Below are 27930 nucleotides of genomic sequence, written 5' to 3' on the forward strand. Positions count from 1 at the left end.
TTAAAATTTAAAGAATGTGGTTAAAGGAAAAACCAACTGGAATCTTTGTAACAGGTTAAATGTTTAACCACTTCAAACAGAAATAATTTAGTCCTCTCACATAGTTCTGAAAATGTACTGTAGCATCTAGTTTTCCATATCAAAAGCATATAATTTGATTAGCAGAGCTCCCTTTGTTTTAGACTTAAAATCACCTCTGATCCACCAAAGTTTGTACTAACAATTACCAAACTGCTATTTGAAAAGCATTTAAACAGCTTTATTGAGATATAATTCACATACCATAAAATTAATTTTAAGGTGTACAGTTCAGTGATTTTAATATATTCAGAGTTGTACAACCACCATTACAATCCAATTTAGAATATTTTCATTACTCCAAAAAGAAACCCAGTCAGTAACCATTTGCAGTTATTCCCCATTCCCCTCCTCTCCCAGCTGTAAGCAACCACTAATCTATTTTCTGTTTCTATTTATTTTAAGAACATTTTAAACTTACATTATTGTTCTCATGCCTATTCCAGGTCATTGGCTCGGAGGTTTGAAAGATCTTAAAACTACCCAAATTTGCAAGCCCTGTGACATCCTCACTCAGAAAACATTCAAACGATGGTTTCATGATTGCTCAGTCTTCTAAGAGTTTTTGATCTGGAACATGTGTTTCAAATTCTGTTTGTACCATTTGCTAGGGGTGCTAAACTCATTTAATTAGACGGAATAAAACTATTCTTTCCAGACTCAAAACTGAGTTTGTTCTATTTGGGTTAACCATTTCCAGTCTTTTGATAGTAGGAACAGCTTTAGGAATCTAGTGTGGCACACCGCTGTCTTCAGTAATAATGTCATCTTCATCCTTTGGCTCAATGTTTGGTTCAATCTGCTGTGGATAGCCAAGAAAGCTATTATCAGTAGATTGGCTAGAGCTGCCAGAAGTCCTACTGTTCCTAACGTTATTCTCCTGTTTACTTGCCTTCTATTATGAGGTTGTAGCTGTTTGCAGTCATCCTATTACTTGATCAAAACTCTTCCCTGAAACTTCTATACCATTAACATCTAAAACGTCATCATTAACAGCCAGTATAGTCCTGTGCTGCGAGCCAGACCTCCTGGAATAAGCCAGGATATAAAGCTCCCTGGCGGGGGGGTGGGTGGGGGGAGGAAGGGACTTCCTTGGTGGTCCAGCGGTTAAGACTGTGCTTCCAATGCAGGTTCAATCCCTGGTCAGGGAACTATGATCCCACATGCCACACAGCATGGCCAAAAATTAAAAAAACAAAAATAGCACACACACACACACACACACACACACACACACACACACACACAGAGAGAAGATCCTTGGGACCTTCTCTGAGCCATGTAGTGTCTCTGTTAGAATGAAACCATCCCAGCTATAGAGTCCCTAGGGAATGTTCAGTGTTGTGTTTGTAAAGATGAACTAATCCTATGGTGTGTTTCTGGGGGAGCGTCAACATCTGTAATAGAAGACACACATCTGAAGTCTTGGTGCATACCAATTACTAGATCTGGCATTTTTCTGTGGTTGACATTGAACATTGGTTAAAACATTTTCCTTCTTCATTAGCATGTCTGTACCAAAGGCACTGTTTGCTTCTTCCTTTTTTTCTGTGTAAAAATCTTAAGCAGCAGGTTGGTTGTTGAAGCAGTTATGTGATAATTATCATCTTTATTTATAGATAGTAAGTATCCCTGGATGTCTGTATAGCCTAATAAAATGTCATCATTAGGTATCTTATGAACATGTTGCAGTAATCCATAAAACTCCTCAAAAATGTCCAAGTTTTGCTCTTTCTATCAAAAACTAATGAAATTCAGTGCCAAACCTGCTCTTCTCCAGGATGCCCTGGCAGCCGCAGTCACACTGAATGCAGGGGCTGCAGCCCAGGAGCCTGCAACTCACCAAACGCACCTGCAGAGGTGGCTTGGGTCTCAATGCTGAGCTCCACAGGGTGGCTGGGCAGCCTGTCTGTGGTGCAAGTGGAGACACAACTCCATCCTGTCTCCCTCTGCTTTGGTGACTGCAGAACCCTGGTGGAGGAGGATAAGGGGGCAACTAACCCATCCACCTCTTTGCTCTCGGCTGCCTTCCCCATGACCAGGCTCCTGACCCAGGCCAGTGGTGCTAACCGCAGAGACTTTAAGTAAAAATATTATTAAAGACATTTTGGAGAAAAAGGTCACCTATAATCCTGTCACCTTAACTAACATATTTTACCCATATATTAAAAATTACCTCCAGGCTTGTCCATGAGTATATATTTTCACACAGTTGCAGTCAGATGTACATCCTACTTTATATCCTTTTCCCATTTAAAATAACCTTTGTTCTATATATTTGACAACTTTAATAATAAAAACCTGAAGGAAATAAGAAACTTTTGTATTGTGTGCAGATACCAGGTAAGTGGGTTTTCTGTGTGTTTTTTTCTCCCCTCCAACTCCCCATATTCCCGCATTATTGCTAGAGAAGCAGTCAGTCTCCTCTCCTTGGCACATGCCCATGGCTATCTTTACCCAGCTGACTAGGCTAAATAAATACACACACACACACACGTATACTGTGTGTATGTATATGTACAGGTATATGTATGTTTTATTTTTTTCATTGAAGCTTATTAAGCCTTCTTTTATTTTTTTTAACATTTTTTTAAAATTTATTTTATTTTTGGCTGCATTGGGTCTTCATTGCTGCGTGTGGGCTTTCTCTAGTTGTGGCACGGCGGGGCTACACTTCATTGTGATGCATGGGATTCTCATTGCGGTGGCTTCTCTTGTTGCGGAGCACGGGCTCTAGGCGCGCGGGCTTCAGTAGTTGTGGCTCACAGGCTCTAGAGCACAGGCTCAGTAGTTGTGATGCACGGGCTTAGTTGCTCCGCAGCATGTAGGATCTTCCCGGACCAGGGCTCGAACCCATGTCCCCTGCCTTGGCAGGCAGATTCTTAACCACTGCGCCACCAGGGAAGCCCCTCCCCAGGAATTTTTAAATCTTTCCCTCTTAGAATAAAAGGTTTTCTGTGCTTTAAAACAGTCATAAATTTTAAAATTAACTTGTTATGCTATAAAAGTTAATTTCAGTCCTATTTTAAATAGGTACTACTTGGCTAACATGCACTGGTAATATATTAGCAATCCCAGTTGCTTGACAGATGTATATGTTAGATGAAAGCCAGTTGGTTAAATTATACTCACTTGTCCAAAGAGGAACATAACTAGAGAAATTAAAAGAAATCCTCGGGCTTCCCCGGGGGCGCAATGGTTGAGAGTCTGCCTGCCGATGCAGGGGACGCGGGTTCGTGCCCCGGTCCATGAATATCCCACATGCCGCAGAGCGGCTGGGCCCGTGAGCCATGGCCGCTGAGCATGCGCATCCAGAGCCTGTGCGTCCGGAGCCTGTGCTCCGCAATGGGAGAGGCCACAACAGTGAGAGGCCCGTGTACCGCAAAAAAAAAAAAAAAAAGAAATCCTCAACATTTAGGCAGCGTCTAACCAAAAAGAAATAGAAACAACGTGAGTTAGTTTCCTATAGCTGCTGTAACTGAGTGTTTTGCTTTTCTTTTTAACATCTTTATTGGAGTATAATTGCTTTACAATGTTGTATTAGTTTCTGTTGTATAACAAAGTGAATCAGTTATATGTATACATATATCCCCATATCCCCTCCCTCTTGCGTCTCCCAACCACCCTCCCTATCCCACCCCTCTAGGTGGTCACAGAGCACAAGCTGATCTCCCTGTACTGTGCAGCTGCTTCCCACTAGCTATATATTTTACATTTGGTAGTGTGTATATGTCAGTGCTACTCTTTCACTTCGTCCCAGCTTACCCTTCCCCCTCCCCGTGTCCTCAGGTCCAATCTCTACCTCTGGGTCTTTATTCCTGTCCTGCCCCTAGGTTCGTTAAAACCAATTTTTTTTTAGATTCCATATGTATGTGTTAGCATACGGTATTTGTTTTTCTCTTTCTTGCTTCACTCTGTATGACAGACTCTAGCTACATCCACCTCACTACAAATAACTCAATTTCGTTTCTTTTTATGGCTGAGTAATATTCCATTGTATATATGTGCCACATCTTCTTTATCCATTCATCTGTCGATGGACACTTAGGTTGTTTCCATGTCCTGGCTATTGTAAATAGTGCTGCAATGAACGTTGTGGTACATGACTCTTTTCGAATTACGGTTTTCTCAGGGTATATGCCCAGTAGTGGGATTGCTAGGTCATGTGGCAGTTCTGTTTTTAGCTTTTTAAGGAACCTCCTTACTGTTCTTCATAGTGGCTGTATCACTTTACATTCCCACCAGCAGTGCAAGAGGGTTCCCTTTTCTCCACACCCTTTCCATGATTTGTTTGTGGATTGTTTGATGATGGCCATTCTGACCGGTGTGAGGTGGTACCTCTTTGTGGTTTTGATTTGCATTTCTCTAATGATTAGTGATGTTGAGCATCCTTTAATGTGTTTCTTGGCAATCTGTATATCTTCTTTGGAGAAATGTCTATTTAGGTCTTCTGCCCATTTTTGGATTGGGTTGTTTGTGTTTTTGATATTGAGTCGCATGAGCTGTTTGTATATTTTGGAGATTAATCCTTTGTCAGTTGCTTCATTTGCAAATATTTTCTCCCATTCTGAGGGTTGTCTTTTCATCTTGTTTATGGTTTCCTTTGCTGTGCAAAAGCTTTTAAGTTTCATTAGGTCCCATTTGATTATTTATTTTTTTAAACAAATTTATTTATTTTTTAATTTTTGGCTGTGTTGGGGCTTCGTTGCTGCGTGCGGGCTTTCTCTAGTTGTGGTGAGCGGGGGCTGCTCTTCATTGTGGTGCACGGACTTCTCATTGCAGTGGCTTCTCTTGTGGCAGAGCACGGGCTCTAGGCACACGGGCTTCAGTAGTTGTGGCACGTGGGCTCCAGTAGTTGTGGCTCGCAGGCTCCAGAGCGCAGGCTCAGTAGTTGTGGTGCACGGGCTTAGTTGCTCCGCGGCATGTGGGATCTTCACGGACCAGGGATCGAACCCATGTCCCCTGCATTGGCAGGCGGATTCTTAATCGCTGCACCACCAGGGAAGCCCCCATTTGTTTATTTTTTGGCTTTATTTCCATTGCTCTAGGAAGTGGGTCAAAAAGGATCTTGCTGTGATTTATGTCACGGAGTGTTCTGCTTATGGTTTCCTCTAAGAGTTTTATAGTGTCTGGCCTTACATTTCGGTCTTTAATCCATTTTGAGTTTATTTTTGTGTATGGTGTTAGGAAGTGTTCTAGTTTCATTCTTTTACACGTAGCTGTCCAGTTTTCCCAGCACCACTTATTGAAGACACTGTCTCTTTGCCATTGTATATTCTTGCCTCTGTTGTCAAAGAAAAGGTGGCCATGTGTGCGTGGGTTTGTCTCTGGGCTTTCTATCCTGTTACAGTGATCTATATTTCTGTTTTTGTGCCAGTACCATACTGTTTTGATTACTGTAGCTTTGTGGTATTGTCTGAAGTCAGGGAGCCTGATTCCTCCAGCTCTGTTTTTCTTTCTCAAGATTGCTTTGGCTATTCAGGGTCTTTTGTGTTTCCATACAAATTTTGAAATTTTTGTTCTAGTTCTGTGAAAAATGCCATTGGTAGTTTGATAGGGATTGCATTGAATCTGTAGATTGCTTTGCATAGTATAGTCATTTTCACAGTGTTGATTCTTCCAATCCAAGAACATGGTATATCCCTCCATCTGTTTGTATCATCTTTAATTTCTTTCATCAGTGTCTTATTTTCTCTTTCAGATTTTTTGTTAGTGTATAGGAATGCAAGAGAATTCTCTGCATTTTGTATCCTGCTACTTTATCAAATTCATTGATTAGCTCTAGTAGTTTTCTGGTAGCATCTTTAGGATTCTCTATGTATAGTGTCATGTCATCTGCAAACAGTGACAGTTTTACTTCTTCTTTTCTGATTTAGATTCCTTTTATTTCTTTTTCTTCTCTGATTGCTGCGGCTAAAACTTCTAAAACTATGTTGGATAGTAGCGGTGAGAGTGGGCAACCTTGTCTTGTTCCTGATCTTAGAGGGAATGGTTTCAGTTTTTCACCATTGAGAACGATGTTGGCTGTGGGTTTGCCATATATGGCCTTTATTATGTTGAGGAAAGTTCCCTCTGTGCCTACTTTCTGCAGGGTTTTTATCATAAATGGGTATTGAACTTTGTCAAAAGCTTTTTCTGCATCTGTTGAGATTATCATACGGTTTTTATCCTTCAGCTTGTTAATATGGTGTATCACATTGATTGATTTGCATATATTGACGAATCCTTGCATTCCTGGGATAAACCCCACTTGGTCATGGTGTATGATCCTTCTAATGTGCTGTTGGATTCTGTTTGCTAGTATTTTGTTGAGGATTTTTGCATCTATGTTCATCAGTGATATTGGCCTGTAGTTTTCTTTTTTGTAGCATCTTTTTCTGGTTTTGGTATCAAGGTGATGGTGGCCTCATAGAATGAGTTTGGGAGTGTTCCTCCTTCTGCTATATTTTGGAAGAGTTTGAGAAGGATAAGTGTTAGCTCTTCTGTAAATATTTGATAGAATTCGCCTGTGAAGCCATCTGGTCCTGGGCTTTTGTTTGTTGGAAGATTTTTAATCACAGTTTCAATTTCAGGGCTTGTGATTTGTCTGTTTATATTTTCTATTTCTTCCTGGTTCAGTCTTAGAAGATTGTGCATTTCTAAGAATTTGTCCATTTCTTCCAGGTTGTCCATTTTATTGGCTTAGAGTCATTTGTCGTAGTCTCTCATGATCCTTGTATTTCTGCAGTGTCAGTTGTTACTCCTCCTTTTTCATTTCTGATTCTGTTGATTTGAGTCTTCTCTCCTTTTTCTTGATGAGTCTGGCTAATGGTTTATCAATTTTGTTTATCTTCTCAAAGAACCAGCTTTTAGTTTTTATTGATTTTTGCTATTATTTCCTTCATTTCTTTTTCATTTATTTGTGATTTGATCTTTATGGTTTCTTTCTTTCTGCTACCTTTGGGGTTTTTTGTTCTTCTTTCTCTAACTGCTTTAGGTGCAAGGTTAGGTTGTTTATTTGAGATGTTTCTTGTTTCTTGAGGTAGGATTGTATTGTTATAAACTTCCCTCTTAGAACTGCTTTTGCTGCATCCCATAGGTTTTGGGTCATCATTATATGTATATTTTAAACACAACATCTCAGCATCTTGAAATCTTCCATACCCCTCATATAAACATGTACCACCGCTTGCTGATTCTTTTTATGCCAGTGTTGGCTTTCAGAGTGCCATTTTTCCCATCCACTGTTCCCTCACGATTTCTGACTGCCTGGCCCCTTTATGTCAAAGCTTTCTTGGACATCTTTCTCTCTGTGTGCCTTCTTACATTTCTCCTTACCCGGTACAAAGCCTGAATGTGCTTTCACAAAGAGGCCTTAAGTTACCTCAGCATACTTTATTCCACTCTTGACTTGTTCACATCCAAAACCTTCTCCAGTATTCATACCTCATTTTCTTCTGTATTCCTGTGCCCCACATATACTTATTTTCTAAATATCATCTTCCCCACCTGCATTTCACTTAAATACTTTTTTTTTAAAATCATCTCCCATCCCTTTCTTTTGGTGCTTCCCTCCAGTCCTAAGGTTTCTGTCTTGTCAATCGGTTTTCTCTCTTTTAGTCTTAACCTTTCTGGTAGTTCTGTTTTCTCACCCTTCTCCAAAAGCTCACACTCTGATAATGTATATGTAGTTTTCAGTTGAATGCTTCTGAATAAATATCTGCTTTTCAAAACAGTGAAATCTAAACTATTCGTATGGAAATAACCCCTGGGAAGATGAGGTCTCCACCTGAAAGTTTCAAATAGAGATTTTCCTGCTAGTGTTGAATGATGGAGCTTTATCTTATATTATCTGAAATGGGATGACTACTTGAACCATGAAAAATATTCACTATTATGAAATGAGAATAGATCATTGATTTTACACTTTTATTTTGATTGACCTGAGAAACAAAACTTAACCACCTCAGAGAAGGTAACTTTCATATGTTTTAGATTATATTCAGCGTTTATTCTTCAGGATAATTATAGACTTAGAAATGTTTAATACTGTCTCCTAGTCCATGCCAAAGTCCCTTCCAGTAATGAGAGGAATTCATAAGCTACAAGACAACCCAGTCCATTTTATACTGGTATTGATTGTTGTAGCTGTTCATCCCTGTATTGGGTTAAAATCTACTGGCTTTAATTATATTCATTAATTCTGCCCTCAAGCTAAACAGGATTTGGATCCCTTTTCTACATGACTGCCTTTTAGATAGTTATTCTATCCTCTACACCCCTCTCCCTACAATTTTCTTTTCCTTTTGAGATAAATACTTGACTCTTCCAACTATTCTTCATAGGATACCATTTTCATCATCCTGCTTGCTCTCTATGGAAGTTACACTTTGTTAATGTCCCTTCTAAAATGTGTTCAGAATTAAAAATAATACTCAGTATGTAGCAGAATTGAATCTGAATGTTGCACACCTGTACGTTAATGCAGACTGAAGTTACTTCAAGTATTTTAGCTGCCATGTAATGTTGGCTTATGATGAGTTTGTAATTAACTCAAATCCCACGATTTTAATCTGGAGGTTTCCCTTCACATGACTTCTTTCCAAACCAAGATTCCATCTTCCTTTAGTTGTACCACAGATTTTTTAAGTCAGAATATAAGACTTTACACATATCCCTATTTTATCTCATTAGCCTATCAGCCAGCCTTGGTTTCTTTGAATCTTGGTTTTTGTCATCTACCTTATGCTGATTCAACAAAGAGTCTTGAAGCTAGTGCTAGAACTTTTTCAGACATCTGGGAAACAATAATCAAAAATCATGGAGACTGTCTTCCAAAAATTGTTGTATGCAGATATAACTCAGCTCTTGAGGTGTATATGAATTAATACCATTGTAAATTGGGTCCAGGAAAGACTGAAGTCCATTGCCAGCCTGCAAGACAGAAGCCTTTTGTTGAACATTAACTCCAAGAGAGATGATGTTCCAAGACATATTGTGCCAACATAATGCCAAAAGAGCTGCTAATTTTTCCCAAGAAATCAGTTACTATACGTATGAAGTAGAGACAGAGTCATTGTGACCATTCTTTTATTTTGCATTTGGCAAGCATGTACTGAGCACAGTGTCAGGAACAGTGTGAGGTTCTAGAGAACCAGGTTTGCCTGGGGCAACCCTTATTTGTGCCTCTTGTCCCAATGAAATTATTAGTAGCATCATTTTTCAGTTTCAAAAGAGTTCAGGTTTGGAGGATAAATTATCTTGGCCACTCTTCTCATAATCCAACCAGTTCCTTTTAGTATTTTATCTTGGTTAAATATTACACAGCTGTAATTTGGCAGCTCTAATGAGGCTGCAATAGTACTTCTCTTCCATTTGAACAGTTTGTTTCTTGACCGTGGGCAGTTGATAGCAAAAGTAACTGCAGTTAAGGTCTACAAGTACTTAGTATTTTTCCTGAGCCACCCTCTAGAGGGCAGTATTATATACATTTGAAATGATCCAATTCTAACAAAAATGGACTCTGTTTATACGTGAAAATCATAAACATTTGATGCTCTTAAAGAATACATTGGAACCAACATTGTGAATAAAACTTATCTTTTGCTAATCAATAAAGAAATATTAAAAATTCATTAACATTCTGAACATTCTTTTAATTGGAAAAACTAAACTTAGATGGCTTGAATATACAATGATCCATTATAACAATTATGCATAGACTTCAAGAATCTGCATATTTTATGCTTCTTTTGTGTTTTTCCTAATTAATTATTTTACATGGTTAATAATTTTAATATATTCTGCATCACATAGTTTTCATATTTATGTAAAATAGGCACTTAAAAATGAATAGTTCTGATCTACCTGCTTAAATATTACTTTCCTCTAAAAGAGAAAACAAAAATGCTAGTTTTTACTTTATAACCTGAATCATGTGGTAATGTAGGATTCTAGTATTTAGAATTAGAATGTTTCTTTAAAATTGTGTCATCAGTGGGTAATTTGTTAACTCCTAATATCAAAAGTATATTGCTTGTGTTTGACATTTTTGGATTTCCTAATGTAATGTTCTCTTTTTAGAAAAGGCGGACAAGTCCTATTTTCAAGAGAAGATGACTTTTAACAGTTTTGAAGGATCTAAAACTTGTGTACCTGCAGACATCAGTAAGGATGAAGAATTTGTAGAAGAGTTTAATAGATTAAAAACTTTTGCTAATTTTCCAAGTAGTAGTCCTGTTTCAGCATCAACACTAGCACGAGCTGGTTTTCTGTACACTGGTGAAGGAGACACCGTGCGGTGCTTTAGTTGTCATGCAGCAGTAGATAGATGGCAGTATGGAGACTCAGCAGTTGGAAGACACAGGAAAGTATCCCCAAATTGCAGATTTATCAATGGCTTTTATTTCGAAAGTAATGCTGCACAGCCTACAAATCCTGGTGTCCAAAATGGTCAGTACAAAGCTGAAAACGGTCTGGGAAACAGAAATCATTTTGTTTTAGAAAGGCCATCTGAGACTCATGCAGACTATCTTTTGAGAACTGGACAGGTTGTAGATTTATCAGACACCATATACCCAAGGAACCCTGCCATGTGTAGTGAAGAAGCTAGATTAAAGTCATTTCAAAACTGGCCAGACTATGCCCACTTAACCCCAAGAGAGTTAGCTAGTGCTGGACTCTACTACACGGGTATTGATGATCAAGTACAATGCTTTTGTTGTGGCGGGAAACTGAAAAATTGGGAACCTTGTGATCGTGCATGGTCAGAACACAGGCGACACTTTCCTAATTGCTTCTTTGTATTGGGCCGGAATTTTAATATTCAAAGTGAATCTGATGTCGTGAGCTCTGATAGGAATTTCCCAAATTCAACAAATCCTCCAAGAAATCCAGCCATGGCAGATTACGAAGCACGGATCATTACATTTGGGACGTGGATATACTCAGTTAACAAGGAGCAGCTTGCAAGAGCTGGATTTTATGCTTTAGGTAAACTTTATTATAAAAGTAGGCTAATAAATAACTTTCCAACTATCCCAGGGCTCTTAAAAAGTAAATAGATGCCATTTGCCCCCTGAACTGGTAAATATTTAGGTGTAGGCTGACATCATTATTTATATTAGTATTATTCTGTGAACCCTTATGAATCTGTAATATAACCACTGAATTTACGTGGAAAGGATTACCATATTATGAGTCATATTTATCTTTATGTAATTGTGTTTTGGAGAAGAATGACTTGCAAAAGATGATCGACATCCCTGATAGAAGAATAGGTCTGATAGTAATACTAACTATAATTTATTACACACCTACTATATGTGCTCAATACGTATATTACATGCATTTTCTCTATGCTTCACAACAACCCTATAAGAAGAGTTAACATTAGGGAGTTTACTTTGGCTGCTGTTAAAATTGATACCTGCCATTTGTACATAGACTGTATATTTGAAAGCTGCCCTGTATATTCAAAAGATGCCTTATTGCTTAAAATGAGCACTTTTCAGGGCTTCCCTGGTGGCGCAGTGATTGAGAGTCCGCCTGCCGATGCAGGGGTCACGGGTTCGTGCCCCGGTCCAAGAAGATCCCACATGCTTGCGTACTGCAAAAAAAAAAAAAAAAAAAAAATGAGCACTTTTCAAATGGACTGCTGTAGACATGTCAGTAGGGAAGGAAGGGCCATTAGTGTGATGGCTTCCAGGAATATTCAGAAAAATTATACCGTTATATATCTGACCCAGTTACTTTAAGATTGAATAGTGCCAAAATACAAAATATAAGTTATTTCAATATTTTATTTACTTAGTATCATATAGCAATCTTGAAAGTTTGTTTAGTGTCATATAGCTATAACCTTAGAGAAACTTATATATATGCTGAACTTTATTGTTAAAGTTTCACAGTTTGAAAAAGTAAACATAGCATTGATGGCCCCAAATGACATATGTTAAAACAATTGTGATTTTTCACATAAAAATTGGGAAATTTTATTTGTGTCTTCTGTAAAATACCTCAAATTGAATTGGTGAATTTAGTGTGTATTTCCTCCTCAAATGATCTTATCTGTTACTTAGATGTGAATTCAGATATCTTCTTTTAAGCTATGAGACTTTCATGTAATTTAGAAATGCTTAATTTTATAGTATTTAAAAGGATATTTTGGGGTAAGCTTGTAATTGCACAAATACATGTATTTTTACTTGTGTGTTTCTTAGGTGAAGGTGATAAAGTAAAGTGCTTTCACTGTGGAGGAGGGCTAACTGATTGGAAGCCCAGTGAAGACCCTTGGGAACAACATGCTACGTGGTATCCAGGGTAAGGTATTTAAATGTTCCTTCAGTGACAGGCAAGTTGGACAGCACATAAGCAGTGGGAAGACTTGAATAACTTTTCACGTCAGCTATTTTTGCCTTCACCAATTGAAATTTGAAATTCACACCAGGTTTATAAAAATGGGGTCACCTACTTTATATACATTTTTAAAAAACACCTAAGCCGGGCTTCCCTGGTGGCGCAGTGGTTGAGAGTCCGCCTGCCGATGCAGGGGACACGGGTTCGTGCCCCGGTCCAGGAAGATCCCACATGCCGCGGAGCGGCTGGACCCATGAGCCATAGCCGCTGAGCCTGCGTGTCCAGAGCCTGTGCTCCGCAACAGTGAGAGGCCCGCGTACCGCAAAAAACAAAAAACAAAAAAACACCTAAGCCTTCTCCAGTGACCAAACCATTCATTACTTATGTATCACATCTATGACGTTCAGATGATTCTATTTCTAAACACCAAATTAGGAACGTATGGGACTTCCCTGGTGGCGCAGTGGTTAAGAATCCACCTGCCCAAGCAGGGGACACAGGTTTGAGCCCTGGTCCAGAAAGATCCCACATGCCACAGAGCAACTAAGCCCATGCGCCACAACTACTGAGCCTGCGCTCTGGAGCCCGCCAGCCACAACTACTGAGCCTGTGAGCCACAACTACTGAGCCCGTGTGCCACAACTACTGAAGCCCATGCACCTAGAGCCCATGCTCCGCAACAAGAGAAGCCACCACAATGAGAAGCCCGTGCACCGCGATGAAGAGTAGCACCCGCTCGCCGCAACTAGAGAAAGCCCCCGTGCAGTAACGATGACCCAACGCAGCCTAATTAATTAATTCCTTTTTTAAAAAAAAAAAAGGAATGTATGCTTTTGTTGTTGTTTGGAAGTAGGCTCTTTATTTTTTTTAATTTTTAAAATTAAAAAAAAAATTTTTGTCCTTGTTGGTCTTTGTTGCTGTGCGGCTTTCTCTAGTTGTGGTGAGCGGGGGCTACTCTTCATTGCGGTGCGCGGGCTTCTCATCATGGTAGTTGCAGCATGCAGGCTCAGTTGTGGCGCACGGGCTTAGTTGCTCTGCAGCATGTGGGATCTTCCTGGACCAGCGGTCGAACCCATGTCCCCTGCATTGGCAGGCAGATTCTTATCCACTGTGGGAAGTAGGCTCTTTAATGATGGGCATGAGAGCCCATGTTGCCAAGGAGATTCCTTAAGAATCCATCATGCCCTCTAACAAATATTACTGAATCTCGTGGATTCTAAGGCACACAGTTGGTCACATTTTCAGATCTCTGAAACCAGGACACATCTGGTGGTGGGTCATAATTTAATTGGCAGTGGTAGTACATAATATAATCATGCTGCTTACACTCAGTGGCATCTTAGAATGATGACATATTCTAAACATCTCTTTGCCATCTTGCCTCTTTAAAATAAAGAACACAGATGTGTACAGTGTACAGTGATGTGGATTTTTGGCCTACAAAATAGTACAACTTAAAACTTCAGAATGATCATTTGAAAATAAATTTTAACCTTAAACAGCCTTAAAAGGAAAGGCTGAAAGCCTAAAGAATTCCTTTAAAATGTACAATTGGTTAATCTCTAAATAAAACTCGTTAAGATTACTTAAAACTTGTTTTTAAATGTCAAGGTGCTAATTTAATAATTTGTGTAAAAGCTGAAAGTTCTCAAGTTGATATTTTTGTTCTACTGTCATTAGCATATTAGGATAACAAAGGAAACATTTTTTTAACCTTAAAATGATAGTTTAATAAGGAATTGAGTGACATTTTATTTTGTGGCTCCTTAGAAATATCAAAAAGCAAGTTAATGGAATTAAGATGATGGAGGTTATATCTTTAATTATACTTTACTAATTTATGAGCTACTAAAGTTTAACCTTTTATTTGTTTAGGTGTAGATTTCTGTTAGAAGAGAAGGGACAAGAATACATAAACAATATTCATTTAACCCATTCAATTGAGGAGTCTCTGGTAAGTCACATATTGTAGAATATATATTTTCAGATATTACATAATTTGTTTTGCAATGATTTCTTAGTATAAAATTCACAGTATAGTATTTTAGATTAATAATGTATGGTGATAGAATGTAAAACAAGGGTGAACCCTAATGTAAACTATAGACTTTGGGTGATTATGACATATCAGTGTAGGTTCACTGATTTTAACAAGTGTGACACTCTGGGAAGGATGTTGATAATGATGGAGGGAACGCACGTGTTGGGGCAAAGGTTACATGGGAAATCTCTGTATCTTCCCCTCAATTTTACTGTGTACCTAAACAGTCTTTAAAAAGTAGTTGTTAAAAAATATTAACTCTGCTACATCGCTAAACAAAATATAATGGTTCAGAAGAGAGTTATGCAAAATCACCTGAAGAAACAGAATCGCTCCCAGGGCAGAAGGCTTGATGGAGGTGTTAAGACACCAAAAGAAGGTATGTGTGACCAAAAGGAAGTCAGTGAGCAAAAATGATACAAATGAACTTATTTAACAAAACAGAAACAGACTCACAGACTTAGAAAACAAACTTATGGTTACCAAAGGGAAAAGGTGGGGAGGGGGATAAATTAGGAGTTTGGGTTTAACATACACAAACTACTATATTTAAAATAGATAACCAGGACTTCCCTGGTGGCACAGTGGTTAAGAATCCGCCTGCCAATGCAGGGGACACGGGTTCGAGCCCTGGTCTGGGAAGATCCCACATGCCGCGGAGCAACTAAGCCCGTGTGCCACAACTACTGAGCCTGTGCTCTAGAGCCCGTGCCACAACTACTGAGCCCTTGTACCACAACTACTGAGCCCTTGTGCCACAACTACTGAAGCCCGCGCCCCTAGAGCCTGTGCTCCGCAACAAAGAGAAGCCACTGCAATGAGAAGTCCACGCACCCCAGTGAAGAGTAGCCCCAGCTCGCCACCAACTAGAGCAAGCCCGTGCGCAGCAATGAAGACCCAACACAGCCAAAAATAAATAAATTTATTAAAATAAATAAATAAAATAAAATAGATAACCAACAAGGACCTACTGTATAGCACAGGGAACTCTGCTCAATATTCTGTAATAAGCTAAATGGGAAAAGAATTTGAAAAAGAATAGATATATGTATAACTGAATCACCTTGCTGTACACATGAAACTAACACATTGTAAATCAACTATACTCCAATATAAAATAAAAATTTTAAAAGTAAAACAGTAATGTATGGTGAGCTTAAAGGGGAGATCTTGAAGAGTGCTCGTTTTTCTTAAGCTAAAGCAAATTTGTGAAAAGGGAATCAGGATGAACTGATTTAAGTATCACTGTAGGCGAAAATGGGCTTGAAGAACTAAAACACTTAAATCCCTCAGCCTTCTGAACTTAGACTTGGATAATGTGTTTTGTACTACTAGTCTTTAACTTTTCACAGACAATATTTAAAATCTCAAAAAGGTATCTATATTGATAGTGTGGCCTGGGGTGGCCAAGGCATCAGTACTTTGTGGAAAGAGCCCTGGACTAGAATGAGACAGAAGAGTTGCCATTATGGCCCTGCCATGAACTGTATTGCCTCAATCAAGTTGTTTAATCTCCCTGAGCCTCAGCTTCTTGTCTGTAAAGTGAATGGATTGGGTTAGATGATCTTTTAACTTCTAGCTTCATCAGGCTATATGCCTCTTGTGAATATTCATATGTTGAACTGGAATAAAGCTAATTTATAAACTCATGATTAACATAACTTCTCAAATTGAAGTAATTGTCTTCTACCAAAAGGAATTCTAACTTATAATTCATATTTCTATTTTAGACGAGAACTGCTGAAAAAACACCATCATTAACTAAAAGAATTGGTAAATATTCTTATTAAAATAAATACTTTAATTTCATTGCCAGTTTATTATACTTGTTATTTATAAGGTGGAAAGGTAAACTGATTCTTTCAAGATATATATCTTTGAGATGAGATTGCTGTAGACTTAAGAATTAATGAAGTGCCTATAAATTTAAGTTGGATATTTATATACTGGGAACATTGGTTCAGAGGTTGGACAGTTTTTCCAAGTTCCAGAGGAACAGCTGTAGGCTCTCCATTGTCATTTCTGTTAAAATCACAAAAAGCGTTGTGTATTTTTTTTTCGTTAAGTGTATTTTGGTCAATGGGGTTTCTTTAGTTAGCCAGGATTGTGAATCCAGTGCTCTACTAATGTGCCATCACCATGATCAGCCCTAACCTTCCTGCTTCCTTATTCCATGCCATCTTTTTGCCTTCCCCAGCTTCTTCACAAAGGAGTATGGTTTGGTTTGTTTACCTCCTATTACCTTTTAGAGAGGTAGAGGATTTTTATCACAAAGATTATTTACTCATGACAGGCATCTTTAAAAACTAAAGTGTGCAGAGAAAGATATTATGTGAAACAAAGAAGATATTGTTATCCCACTTTTCAGATGAAGAAACAGAGAGGTTAAGTGACCTGCCCATGGTTACATTACAAAGCATTAGTGGAACTAGGACTGTAAATAAGGTCTTCTGAATCCTACATCACACTACAGATCTCATTGTCAACCTAGGCATCATGTTTCAAAAATAGTAAAGTTTAATTTAGAATATGTCTGGTGATTCCCCACTCTCTATACTCATAACATCATCTATTTAGTATCTTAAGGATTAGAAGGCAAGAGAATACTATATATATTCATACGTATGCTAGAGAAGGAGAGCCAATTTGATACTACTTGATTAAGGTTTTGTAATGTGCATAAATGATACAGTTTAAGAAATCATTTATTCCAGCCTGTATTTTTGAAATTATCCAGAAACAAAGATTCTATAACATTTCTTGATAATAATCATCCTTATACTGCATACTATTCCTTTTATGACTAGTAAGACTCTTGCTCTGGTTTAGGATTAGTGTTTTTAAATGAAGATATAATTCATACAGCAAAAATTGCACCCGTATAAAGTATACACTTTAGTGGGTTTTGGTATATTCACAGGGTTGTACAACCATAACTACTATTTAATTGCAAAACATTATCATAACCCCAGAAAGAAACCCCATACTCCTTAGCAGTCATTCACCATTGCAGCCCCTCGACCCCCAAGCACAAACAACCACTTATCTACTTCTGTTTCTATGGATTTGCCTATTCTGGACGTATCATATAAGTGGAGTAATAATGTGTGGTTTCACGGTTCATCCAGTCATATAAGTTCAACCCTTATCATATATGAGTACTTCATTATTTTTTATGGTGGAAAACATTCCTTTATATGGATAATACCACATTTTGTTTATCCATTCATTAGTCAGTGGACATTTGGGGTGTTTCCACTCTTTGGCTATTATGAATGATGCTGATGCTGCTATGAATGTTTGTGTTCAAGTTTTTGTGTGGGCATATGTTTTTAGTTCTCTTGGGTATATGTTTAGGGATGGCGTTTCTGGGTCATGTGGTAACTCTATGTTTAAACTTTTGATAAACTGCCAGACGGTTTTCCAAAGTGGCTGCACCATTTTATATTCCCACCAGCAGTGTATGAGGGTTTCAGTTAGTTTTTCTACATCCTTGTTAACACTTGTCTGTCTCCTTATTACAGCCCTCCTAGTGGGTGTGAAGCGTGTCTCATTGTGGTTTTGATTTGCATTTCCCTGATAGCTAATGATGTTGGGCATTTTTTTATGTGCTTATGGGCCATTTGTATGTCTTCTTTGGAGAAATGTCTGTTCATCTCCTTTGCCCTTTGTTTAGTTGGGTTACTTTTTTTTTATTATGGAGTTGTAATAGTTCTTTATATATTTTAGTTCTTTATACATTATACATATAAGTCCCTTGTCAAATATATGATTTGCAAATATTTTCTCCCATTCTGTGGGTTGTCTTTTCACTTTCTTGTTGGTGTCCTTTGAATCATATTACTTTTGTTTGTTTGTTTGTTTCATATTACTTTTTAATTTTGATGAAGTTCAACTTGTCTGTTTTTTGTTGCTTATACTTTTGGTGTCATGTCTAAGAAATCATTGCCTAATCCAAGGTCACCTGTGTTTTCTTCTAAGAGTTTTATGGTTTTAGCTCTTACATTGAGGTCTTTCATCCATTTTGAGTTAATTTTTGTATATGGTATGAGGTAGAGGTCCATCTAACCATCACCCAGATCAAGATATAGAACATTTCCACCACCCTGGAAAGCTCCGTCAGGCCCCTTCCCAATCAATATCCACCCTCAAGTTATATTCTGACTTCTATTACCATAGATTAGATTTGAACATCTTAAAAATGTAATCATACAGTATGCACTCTTTTGTCTCTGGTTCATCATTATGATGATGTTTTGTTTATCATATCTATGTGATTGATCCATGTTGTCTGTGGCAGTAGTTCATTTTTCTTTCTTGCTGTGTAATATTTGAATATACCAGAATTTACTTATCCATTCACCTGATGATGGGCACTTGAGTTGTTTCCAGTTTGGGCCTGTTATAAATACACTGCTATGAATATTCTTGTGTATGTCTTTGGTGGATATATGTACTCATTTTTAATACCCAAGAGTGGGGAAGTTCCTGGCGGTCCAGTGGTCAGGACTTAGCGCTTTCACTGCCGGGGTGCAGGTTCAATCCCTGGTCGGGGAACTAAGATCCTGCAAGCTGTGTGGTGTGGAAAAGAAAAAGAAAAATACCGAAGAGTGGAATTGATGAGTCAGAGGAGAAGTCTCATCTTTTAGCACATAACTACACAATCTGTATTCCTACTTTGAGTGTCATTAAAGTGACTTTCTATTTGCTTTCTTGCCTTATCTAGTCCACCCTCCCCCCAGCTGCAGAAACTAAGTCAGAGAGATAGGAAGCTGATATATTCAAGGTCACAGACTGCGTCTTCCTCTATTTCCCATGATTTTTTTCAAAATAATTGCTGGTAAAAAAAAATAATAATAATTGCTGGTGATTCACTAAAGACATCCACGCTTTTCAGATTTTTGAAGCGCTTAACCCTTTTCTTATCTGTTTTACCTTATCTTGTACTGTTCATGTAGTCTTTAAAGCACCTAATCTCAATTCATAATGCTACAAAATACATACTCATTGCATTTTCAACTGTTGTAAGATTCTGAAAGTGATTCTTCAACGCCCAAGTATTTCTAAGTCCTCTTCCCAAAGCAGCTTTGGTTTGGTGATTTGGTTTTGATTTGTTGTTGTTGTTGTTTATTAATTTGGCTGCGTTGGGTCTTAGTTGCGGCACTCGGGATTTTTAAAATTTTTCTTGAGGCATGTGGGATCTAGTTCCCTGACCAAGGATCAAACCTGGGCCCCCTGCATTGGGAGCACAGAGTCTTAGCTGCTAGACCACCAGGGGAGTCCCTGGTTTTGATTTTTTGCTTGTTGCTTAAATTTTTCTTTTCAATTATACTTTGCTGTTGAGTTGTGTTCATGAAAATAATTAAACTCTATGATCTTTTTCCTCACCAATTTTCATTTCAGATGATACCATATTCCAAAATCCTATGGTACAAGAAGCTATACGAATGGGATTCAGTTTCAAGGACATTAAGAAAATAATGGAGGAAAAAATTCAGACATCTGGGAGCAACTATAAATCACTTGAAGTTCTGGTTGCAGATCTAGTGAGTGCTCAGAAAGACAATACACAAGATGAATCAGGTCAGACTTCGTTACAGAAAGGTACGCATACCTATTTTTAAAAAGCAAGACACACCTAACATCACTTCATTATGGATAGTATCTTACATGACTTTGTGGCCCATTCATTTCCCTCCTCTCATATTCCCCTTAGGATAAATGTTTTTTAAAACTTCTTATTATGAAAAAAAAAAAAAACTTCTTATTATGAAAACTGTCAAACATACTCAAAAGTGGAGAGAATAGTATAATGAACCCTCACATACGCATCGACCATCTTCAATAATTATCAACACTTTTCTAATCTTGTTTCACTTCTTCCCCCACCTTTTTTTCTTTGCTGTAGTATTTCAAAGTAAATCCTAGACATCCTTTATATCATTTACCTATAAATACTTTGATAAATATCTAACAGATAGGGACTTCTTTTAACATCACCTTAATACTGTGGGTTAATCTGCTCAGACTGTTATAACAGTACTGTAAACTGGGTGGCTTAAACAACAGACATTTGTTTCTCATAGTTCTGGAGGCTGGGAAGTGCAAGACCAAGGTGCAGGCAGATTTGGTTCCTGGTGAAGACTCTCTTCCAGGCTTGCTGATGGCTGCCTTCTCTAAGTCCTCACATGGCCAAGAGAGAGAGCACTCTGCTTTCTGTTCCTCTTCTTATAAGGACCTTGATCCCATCATGGAGTCCCATCCTCATTACCTCATCTAAACCTAATTATCTCCCAAAGGCACCACCTCCAAGTACCATCACACAGTGGGTTAGGGGTTCAGCGTATGAATTTTGGGGAGACAGACATTTAGCCCATAACATACTATTGTCACACTTAACAAAATTAACAGTAATTCCATATCATCTGAAATTCAGTTGGTTTTAATTTTCCTCATTGTCTTAAAATGTTTTTTCAGTTCATTTGTTCTACTCAGGGTCCAAGTAAGATCCAGTGATCCATTCATTTTAAAAGTGTGAGTTTATGCTTTATTTTAGATAAAGAACAACAAAGACTAACTTTTATCATTGTGTGTAGACTATAAGTTTTGTAGTTGAAACTCTTTGGATTTAGAGTGTTCTGCAACTTTTCATATGATGTAAATATATAAAGGGGTCATATTGCTAAATAGAGCTTGAATTAATGGCATCTTAATACTATGAATCATGTATAGAAAGTGTATTAAATAATGTAGAAGAGAAGTATATAACCTCCTTTTAGGAAAAAGAAAGATAAAAAATACAAGTTTCTCCTTTAAGGATGACAGCTACTCTAGAGCTTGCCAACAACATTGGAGGTTAAAGAAAAGGTTTCAAACTGAATACATTCTTGGGGTGCTTTATTATAATCGTTCTCTAAGCTTTTGACCACCTGTATCAAAAGATGAGAACTCTCCAAGGGCTAATGAACCTAAAAGTTCACTTTTTTTTTTTACCCTAAAGACCCTTTTGATCTTTAGGTTATTTCAGATGTTTTTGAAACATTATTCAGATAATTACATAAGTCATAAAACAGTATAACATTAATGATGTTTTAAATTACATTAGTTGATGTAAAAGATTCAGCAGAAAGCATCTTTTCCTTAAAGATGCATGTATTTTAAACCTATAATAGCTCCACGTGTCTTGGTGATAGTGAAACAAACCATTTACTTCGTGATACCAGTGATTGTGCCATTCTCCCCTTAACCACAACTCAAGCTCTCAAGCTTAATTAAGTTTGACAATAAGGTGTTAGTTTTTATACCTGAAGGTGTTTACAACAGAAAGATTTAGTGGGTTGCAGTAGGAAGAGAACAAGGGACAGAGTGCATTGGGGCATGTTTGTCCTCTATCCAACAGGAGTTGGTGGGGGGTTCTTATTACTGAGACTACAAGCCAGGGTAGTGTGGGAAGGAGGGCCTAAACAAATGCCAGCTCTCAGGGGCACGGGTTAGAATTCATCAGATGATCTCTCCTTAGTCTCACAAAATTGAGAGGCAAGTAATTGTTACAGGCTGTCTTCTCATGGAGGACTGCTGTCTATTTCTCTTCCCAAAAGCTGATGAGGAAAGACTGGCACTAAGAATCTTTTAATTCTATACAAAATAGAGGGTGGGCCTAATTGAGGTAAAATAGATGGAAGTTATTAGAAAAAAGTGCAATGTTGTTATTGTTACTCATTGAGAAATCCTAGATTCAATACTAGTTTTTATCCTATTGGCTCTGTGACAGAGAATACCCCAGTCTTCTAAAGATAGTACCAAATTAGTATCTTTTTTTCTTTCTTTTTAGAAACAACATAATATGATACAAAGCCCTTTATTTCATGTGTGTGCTAAGGCACTTGCTTTAATCCTTATGTGTATATTACAGAACATAATGTAAAAATCAAATAACCCATACACATTTCTTATCAGTCTGTCTTTCCACATGAATCTGCTCTGATAGGAACATTAACAACATCAGTTTATTCTAGAAGTGGTTTAAAATAATGTAGTAAAACTATTAGCAAATAACATCAAAGATGATCTAGCTGTTGCCTTTATTGCTATGTGCCAGAACCTCCCGACCTAGAAGGGGGCCTTGTAGAAAGTAGAAGGGGAAAGGTACCTCAGGAAAGGAAAGAACCTAGTAGTTACTCTAAAGGCTAGAGTGAAGTAATTGCCAGAGGTGAACTATTAGTCTGGAAAGAATGCCCAGACCATCACCATCTCAAGTAAGCGTCTGTATGCAAGCCTGAAATAAGGTAGGAAAAGTGGAGTTCATGATATCTGTGTTTGGTAGGCATGACATTTCATCCATTGTGGTCTGCAAACATGGAATCACAAATAATCGGAATGAAAAGAACCTTAAAGATCATACAAAATTTTCATTACTTCAGAGAAAAACTGCAGATATGCTGTTACTCAAGGTCACTCAGATAGTTGGGAGTAAAATTCAGGTTTCCTGACTTCTGGTCTGGTGTTCCTGTTTTTTCTTGTTTTTTTTTTTTTTTTTTACTTCTTTTTAAAAAATTGTGGGGAATTCCCTGGCGGTCCAGTGGTTAGGACTCGGTGCTTTCACTGCTGAGGGCCGGGGTCCCATCCCTGGTCAGGGAACTAAGATCCAGCAAGCCACGCGGTGCAGCCAAAAACAAAACAGTTGTGGTAAATACACATAAAATTTACCTTCCGAACCATTTTTAAGTGTACAGTTCAGTAGTTTTAAGTACATTCACACTGTAGTGCAGCCAATCTCCAGAACTCTTTTCATCTACAAAACTGAAACTCTTTACCTATTAAACAACTCCCATTTCCCCCTCCCCTGGCAAACACCATTCTGCTTTCTGTCTCTGTAAATTTGACTACTGGAGGTATCTGATCCAGTGTCTTTTATTCATTGTGGCATTACATCCAAAAGTAATGTGTAAATTACTTAATTGTCTTCCTTTTTTTGATTTTTCTTGGAATTACAAAGCTACCTTTTTTTTTTTTTTTTTCCTGCGGTACGCGGGCCTCTCACTGTTGTGGCCTCTCCCGTTGCGGAGCACAGGCTCCGGACGTGCAGGCTCAGCGGCCATGGCTCATGGGCCCAGCCACTTCGCAGCATGTGGGATCCTCCCAGACCGGGGCACGAACCCGCGTCCCCTGCATTGGCAGGCGGACTCTCAACCACTGCGCCACCAGGGAAGCCCTACAAAGCTACTTTTTAAAAAACACTGGGAAGGGGTCGTCCCCTTACCCCCAGGACTGGCCCAGGTGTAGAGAGACTACCTGAAGGGAAGGAAGCACAAAAGAGACCTGCTGTAGACTCAGGGCAAAGGGAATGCGGTGCTGGGACCTGTGAGCACTACAGGAGGAAACTCTAGCATGGTGGGACTAGCTCCAGGCACACAGAAGAAGTGCAAGAGGATTGGACATGAAGTTACTTGGATTCTTTGTTCTCATTTGCCTTTTTCTGCTTCTGCAGCATGATCTCCGAGTCCCTCTGCTTGTGGACGGCAGCAGAAAGCCTGTTATCTCAAATGCTTTCCCTTCACCAAGTCACTCTGCTTTTCCATATTCCTCTGGCAGGCTAGCTCGCACTGGTTACCACAGTCTTGTTGATGGCATGAATATATACTTTATTCTGACTTTTTTGGTCAGATGCTTCCATATAATATAAATCAGTTTATAATGCCATCCCTTTGCTTCTGTTGTTTCCTATGCCCCAAATGCCTTTTTCCTGTTTGTATACCTCATCTGATGCCCCACTCCACCCCCAGTTCCTTAAATCCATATCTTGAACTCATCCTTCAAGGCTCAGCTCAAAGGTCACTTCTGAAGTTTTCTCCAATACCCATAGCAGAGTTTGCAGCTCCCTCTACTCTCTCTGCTGTTAAAGCAATTGTAACATCATTTTGGAACTGTTTTCTTTTCTCTCCTGCCCATTAGACAAGCTTCTTGGGGGCAGGCAGTTTATCTTCTTATCTCTATGTTCCATCTTTGAGTTTTGATTATGCCCAGGAAGTTGCCTTTTAAGAAAAAAGAGATTATATAATCCTTTTCTCCACCGCTAATCAAGAAAACCTTTCTGAAGCAATTCTGATATCTTTTTCCAGGTTAAAACCCTTCACTGGCTCCTGGGGTCCTCGGTGTCAAGCCCAAACTCCTTTACATGGGTTGCCAAATCCTTCATGATCAGGCTCCTGCTAACCTGTAGCCTCATGTCATGCTATTTCCCCCTCAGATTCTCTTCCCAAGCCTTACCCGTGCACTTGCAGGCCTGGTTCTGTCTCTCTCCTTGGAGCCTGCTTATGTCATTTCCTCTGCCCAGAACCCTCTTCTCCCATTGCTCCTGTCCCCCAAGGCCGTCTCCCTCTCCTACTTTACTCCTACTCATCCTTTAGGACCCAGTTTAGGTATAATTTTTTCTGGGAAGCCTCCCCTTTATGTGTGTGTGCACAGACACACACCCTTCCTGTGTTCTTCATAACACATTATAATTACTTTTTATCATCACACTGTATTATAATTTCCTGTCTGCTTGTGTTCTTTACTTGTCTATGAATGTTTGGGAGCCCAGGGTCTATATATTTGTTAATTGTTCTATCTCTAATGCCTAGAACCTAGCTAAGTGTTCAGTAAGTATTTGTTGCATAAAATTAGACCACTGTTTCCCAAACCTGTTTTCAGAATAGTGTTCCCCAGAATGTTAAAAGAGATGCCATGAAAAATGAACTCTGTAGTTAAATAGGGAAATGCATTTTGAATTTCTAAGAGGGCATATATGCTTTATCATACTGCCCTGAACTTGATAGTCATGGTTCCCAAATGCCAGTGTGCTCAACCCCATTATTTTAGATTCAGTGAATGGGGCCAAGGAATATATTGTTAAAAAAATGCCCCAAGTGATTCTCATGTGAGGCTGAATTTGGTATACACTGGTATACAGTGATTACAAAGGTTGTTATAATATGTAATGCATTTGGAATACTGCGTAGCACATAGTAGAAGTGCTATATTACTGTTAATTGCTGCTGTTGTTGATGTTGTTGTCATTATAGTTATATATGACAGTGAAACACATTTCTTTTTTTTTTTTTTTTTTTTTTTTTGTGGTACGCGGGCATCTCACTGTTGTGGCCTCTCCCATTGCGGAGCACAGGCTCCGGACGCGCAGGCTCAGCGGCCATGGCTCATGGGCCCAGCCGCTCCGCGGCATGTGGGATCCTCCCGGACCGGGGTACGTACCCGTGTCCCCTGCATCGGCAGGCGGACTCTTAACCGCTGCGCCACCAGGGAAGCCCGAAACACATTTCTATGACATATTTGTTAACATTTCACAAAACTTAGTTTGACAAAGGCTGAATTAAGCAAGAACTTCAGTGCCACCTGTGTATTGATGACACCCAAATCTCTATCTTTAGCCCTGACTTCTTCTGATCTCAAGACTTGACTCTTCGATTGCCTGTTGGACATTTTTATATGGATGCTGTGCAAGCACCTCAAAAAATCTTGAAAATCCCAAACCTGTACCTCCTTTTATATTTCCTATTGGCATTACCATCCCCTTCCATGCTAGAAATCTTGAAATCAACTTTATTTCCTTTCTTCCTCATCCCTCACATCCAGTCACCAAATCCTACTTGTCCCACTTCAGAAGTGGCCCTCAAATCCATCCCTCCATTTCTGGAATAAGCCATGCCTTTTCTATATGCTACGTCTTTTACCTAAGCCTTGCTTCTCTGCTTAGCAAATTGCTATTTTTAAATGTCATTCTTCCACTTCCCCCTCCCCCATCCAACAACTGCCAACCCGTGAAGCCTTCCCCAGCTGATCTGAACAGAAGAACTTGTTCTGTGGTCTTGTCCCAGAGCACTTTGTATGTAACTTTATTATAGCACTTATCACTTTGTGCTTACCTCCATAGCCTCAGCTCATGTCTTTCTCTCCCACTAGTATGCGAACTACTTAAGAGCAGATGCCATATGTGAGTCATCCTATCTCCCAACACTTGATTAGTGTCTGGCACATAGTAGGGGTTCACATTATTTCAGTGAATTTAAACAGCTAAGAAAATCTAAAATTAACACTTTTTTTTCTCTCTTTGTACAGAGATTAGTACTGAAGAGCAGCTAAGGCTACTGCAAGAGGAGAAGCTTTGCAAAATCTGTATGGATAGAAATATTGCTGTAGTTTTTATTCCTTGTGGACATCTGGTCACTTGTAAACAGTGTGCGGAAGCAGTGGATAAATGTCCCATGTGCTACACAGTCATTACTTTCAAGCAAAAAATTTTTATGTCTTAATCTAACTACAGTAGGCGTGTTATATTCTTATTACCCTGATTGAATGTGTGATGTGAACCAACTTTAAGAAATCAGCATTGAATTCCATTAGCATTTGCTACCAAGTAGGGAAAAAATGTAAACTGTGATGTTATAGTTAGCAATCTAAAATTTGAATTTCTGGATTTTTCAGGATTTTAGCTGTATTATCTGTCCTATTTTTTTCACTGTTATTTAATTGAAACCCTAGACTGAGAAGCATCATATTATTATAACTGATCACAATGTGTATTTGTAGTACACTGACTTAGATTTCTAAATGTAAGTGAATTAATCAACTGACTTTTTCATCCTTTTTAGATAGGCTTAACAAATGGAGCCTTCTTTGTAAACGTACAGATTAGAGTTAATCTCCCCAATCACATAATTTGTTTTGTGTGAAAAAGGAATGAACTATTCTACACTGGTAGAAAGATAGAGATTATCTTTAGATGTTTGTGTTTTAGGAGTTTGTCTACTTTCTTTTAAAATTATACACATGTACTTGGGTGGATGATTTTTAAAAATGATTTTGCCATTGTTAAAAGGGTATTTAATGATTGAATACCATCTAGCCTACACGTACTGACATGGAAAGATGTCAGAGGTATATTAAGTTTAAAATCAAGTGGCAAAACACTGTGTATAGAATGAGCCAAGTGAGGTGTGTGTGTTTTATATACGTATAGAACAGAAGATTTGGAAAGATAGGCACCAAACTGTTAAATGTGGTTTCTTTGGGGTGGGGGGAATGGGTCCCAGAGGGGCTTTACAGGGAGGGACCTTTCACTTTCTACTTTTTTTATTTTGTTCTGTTTGAATTTTTTTATAAGTCTGTATTACTTTTGTAATCAGAATTTTTAGCAAGTATTTTACTGATTTAAAGGCTTAGGCATGTTCAAACGCCTGCAAAACTACTTACTGCTCAGCTTCAGTTTTTCTAATCCAAGAAGGCAGGGCAGTTGACCTTTTTGGTGCCAATGTGAAATTTAAATGTTTATATGTTTTTCCTGCTTTGTGGATGAAAAATATTTCTGAGTGGTAGTTTTCTGACAGGTAGACCATGTCTTCTTCTCTTGTTTCAAAATAAATATTCCTGATTTTGTAAAATGAAATATAAAATATGTCTCAGATCTTCCAATTAATTAG

At 38.5% G+C, this 27930-nt stretch overlaps 1 protein-coding gene and 1 pseudogene across 1 annotated transcript; one reads left to right on the forward strand and one right to left on the reverse strand.

Moving 5' to 3' along the window:
- Positions 1-625: 625 nt before the first annotated feature.
- Positions 626-2270, reverse strand: LOC136142240 (partitioning defective 6 homolog beta-like; annotated as a pseudogene).
- Positions 2271-10153: 7883 nt separating this feature from the next.
- Positions 10154-27222, forward strand: XIAP (X-linked inhibitor of apoptosis). The gene is made up of 6 exons (XM_065900756.1): positions 10154-11049; positions 12279-12378; positions 14290-14368; positions 16186-16228; positions 19859-20059; positions 26570-27222. The coding sequence occupies exons 1-6, from the start codon at positions 10173-10175 to the stop codon at positions 26761-26763; spliced, it is 1494 nt and encodes a 497-aa protein (XP_065756828.1). The 5' UTR covers positions 10154-10172; the 3' UTR covers positions 26764-27222.
- The last annotated feature ends 708 nt before the right edge of the window (positions 27223-27930 follow it).

The sequence above is a fragment of the Phocoena phocoena genome, chromosome X (genome assembly GCF_963924675.1).
Source record: "Phocoena phocoena chromosome X, mPhoPho1.1, whole genome shotgun sequence".
NCBI classification, from domain to species: Eukaryota; Metazoa; Chordata; class Mammalia; order Artiodactyla; family Phocoenidae; genus Phocoena; species Phocoena phocoena.

Coding starts and splice junctions, on each gene's coding strand:
- XIAP (XM_065900756.1), top strand. CDS start 10,173: ATGACTTTTAACAGTTTTGAAGGATCTAAAACTTGTGTACCTGCAGAC. Junction 12,379..14,289: donor CATGCTACGTGGTATCCAGG/GTAAGGTATTTA, acceptor TTATTTGTTTAG/GTGTAGATTTCTGTTAGAAG. Junction 16,229..19,858: donor ATCATTAACTAAAAGAATTG/GTAAATATTCTT, acceptor TTTTCATTTCAG/ATGATACCATATTCCAAAAT.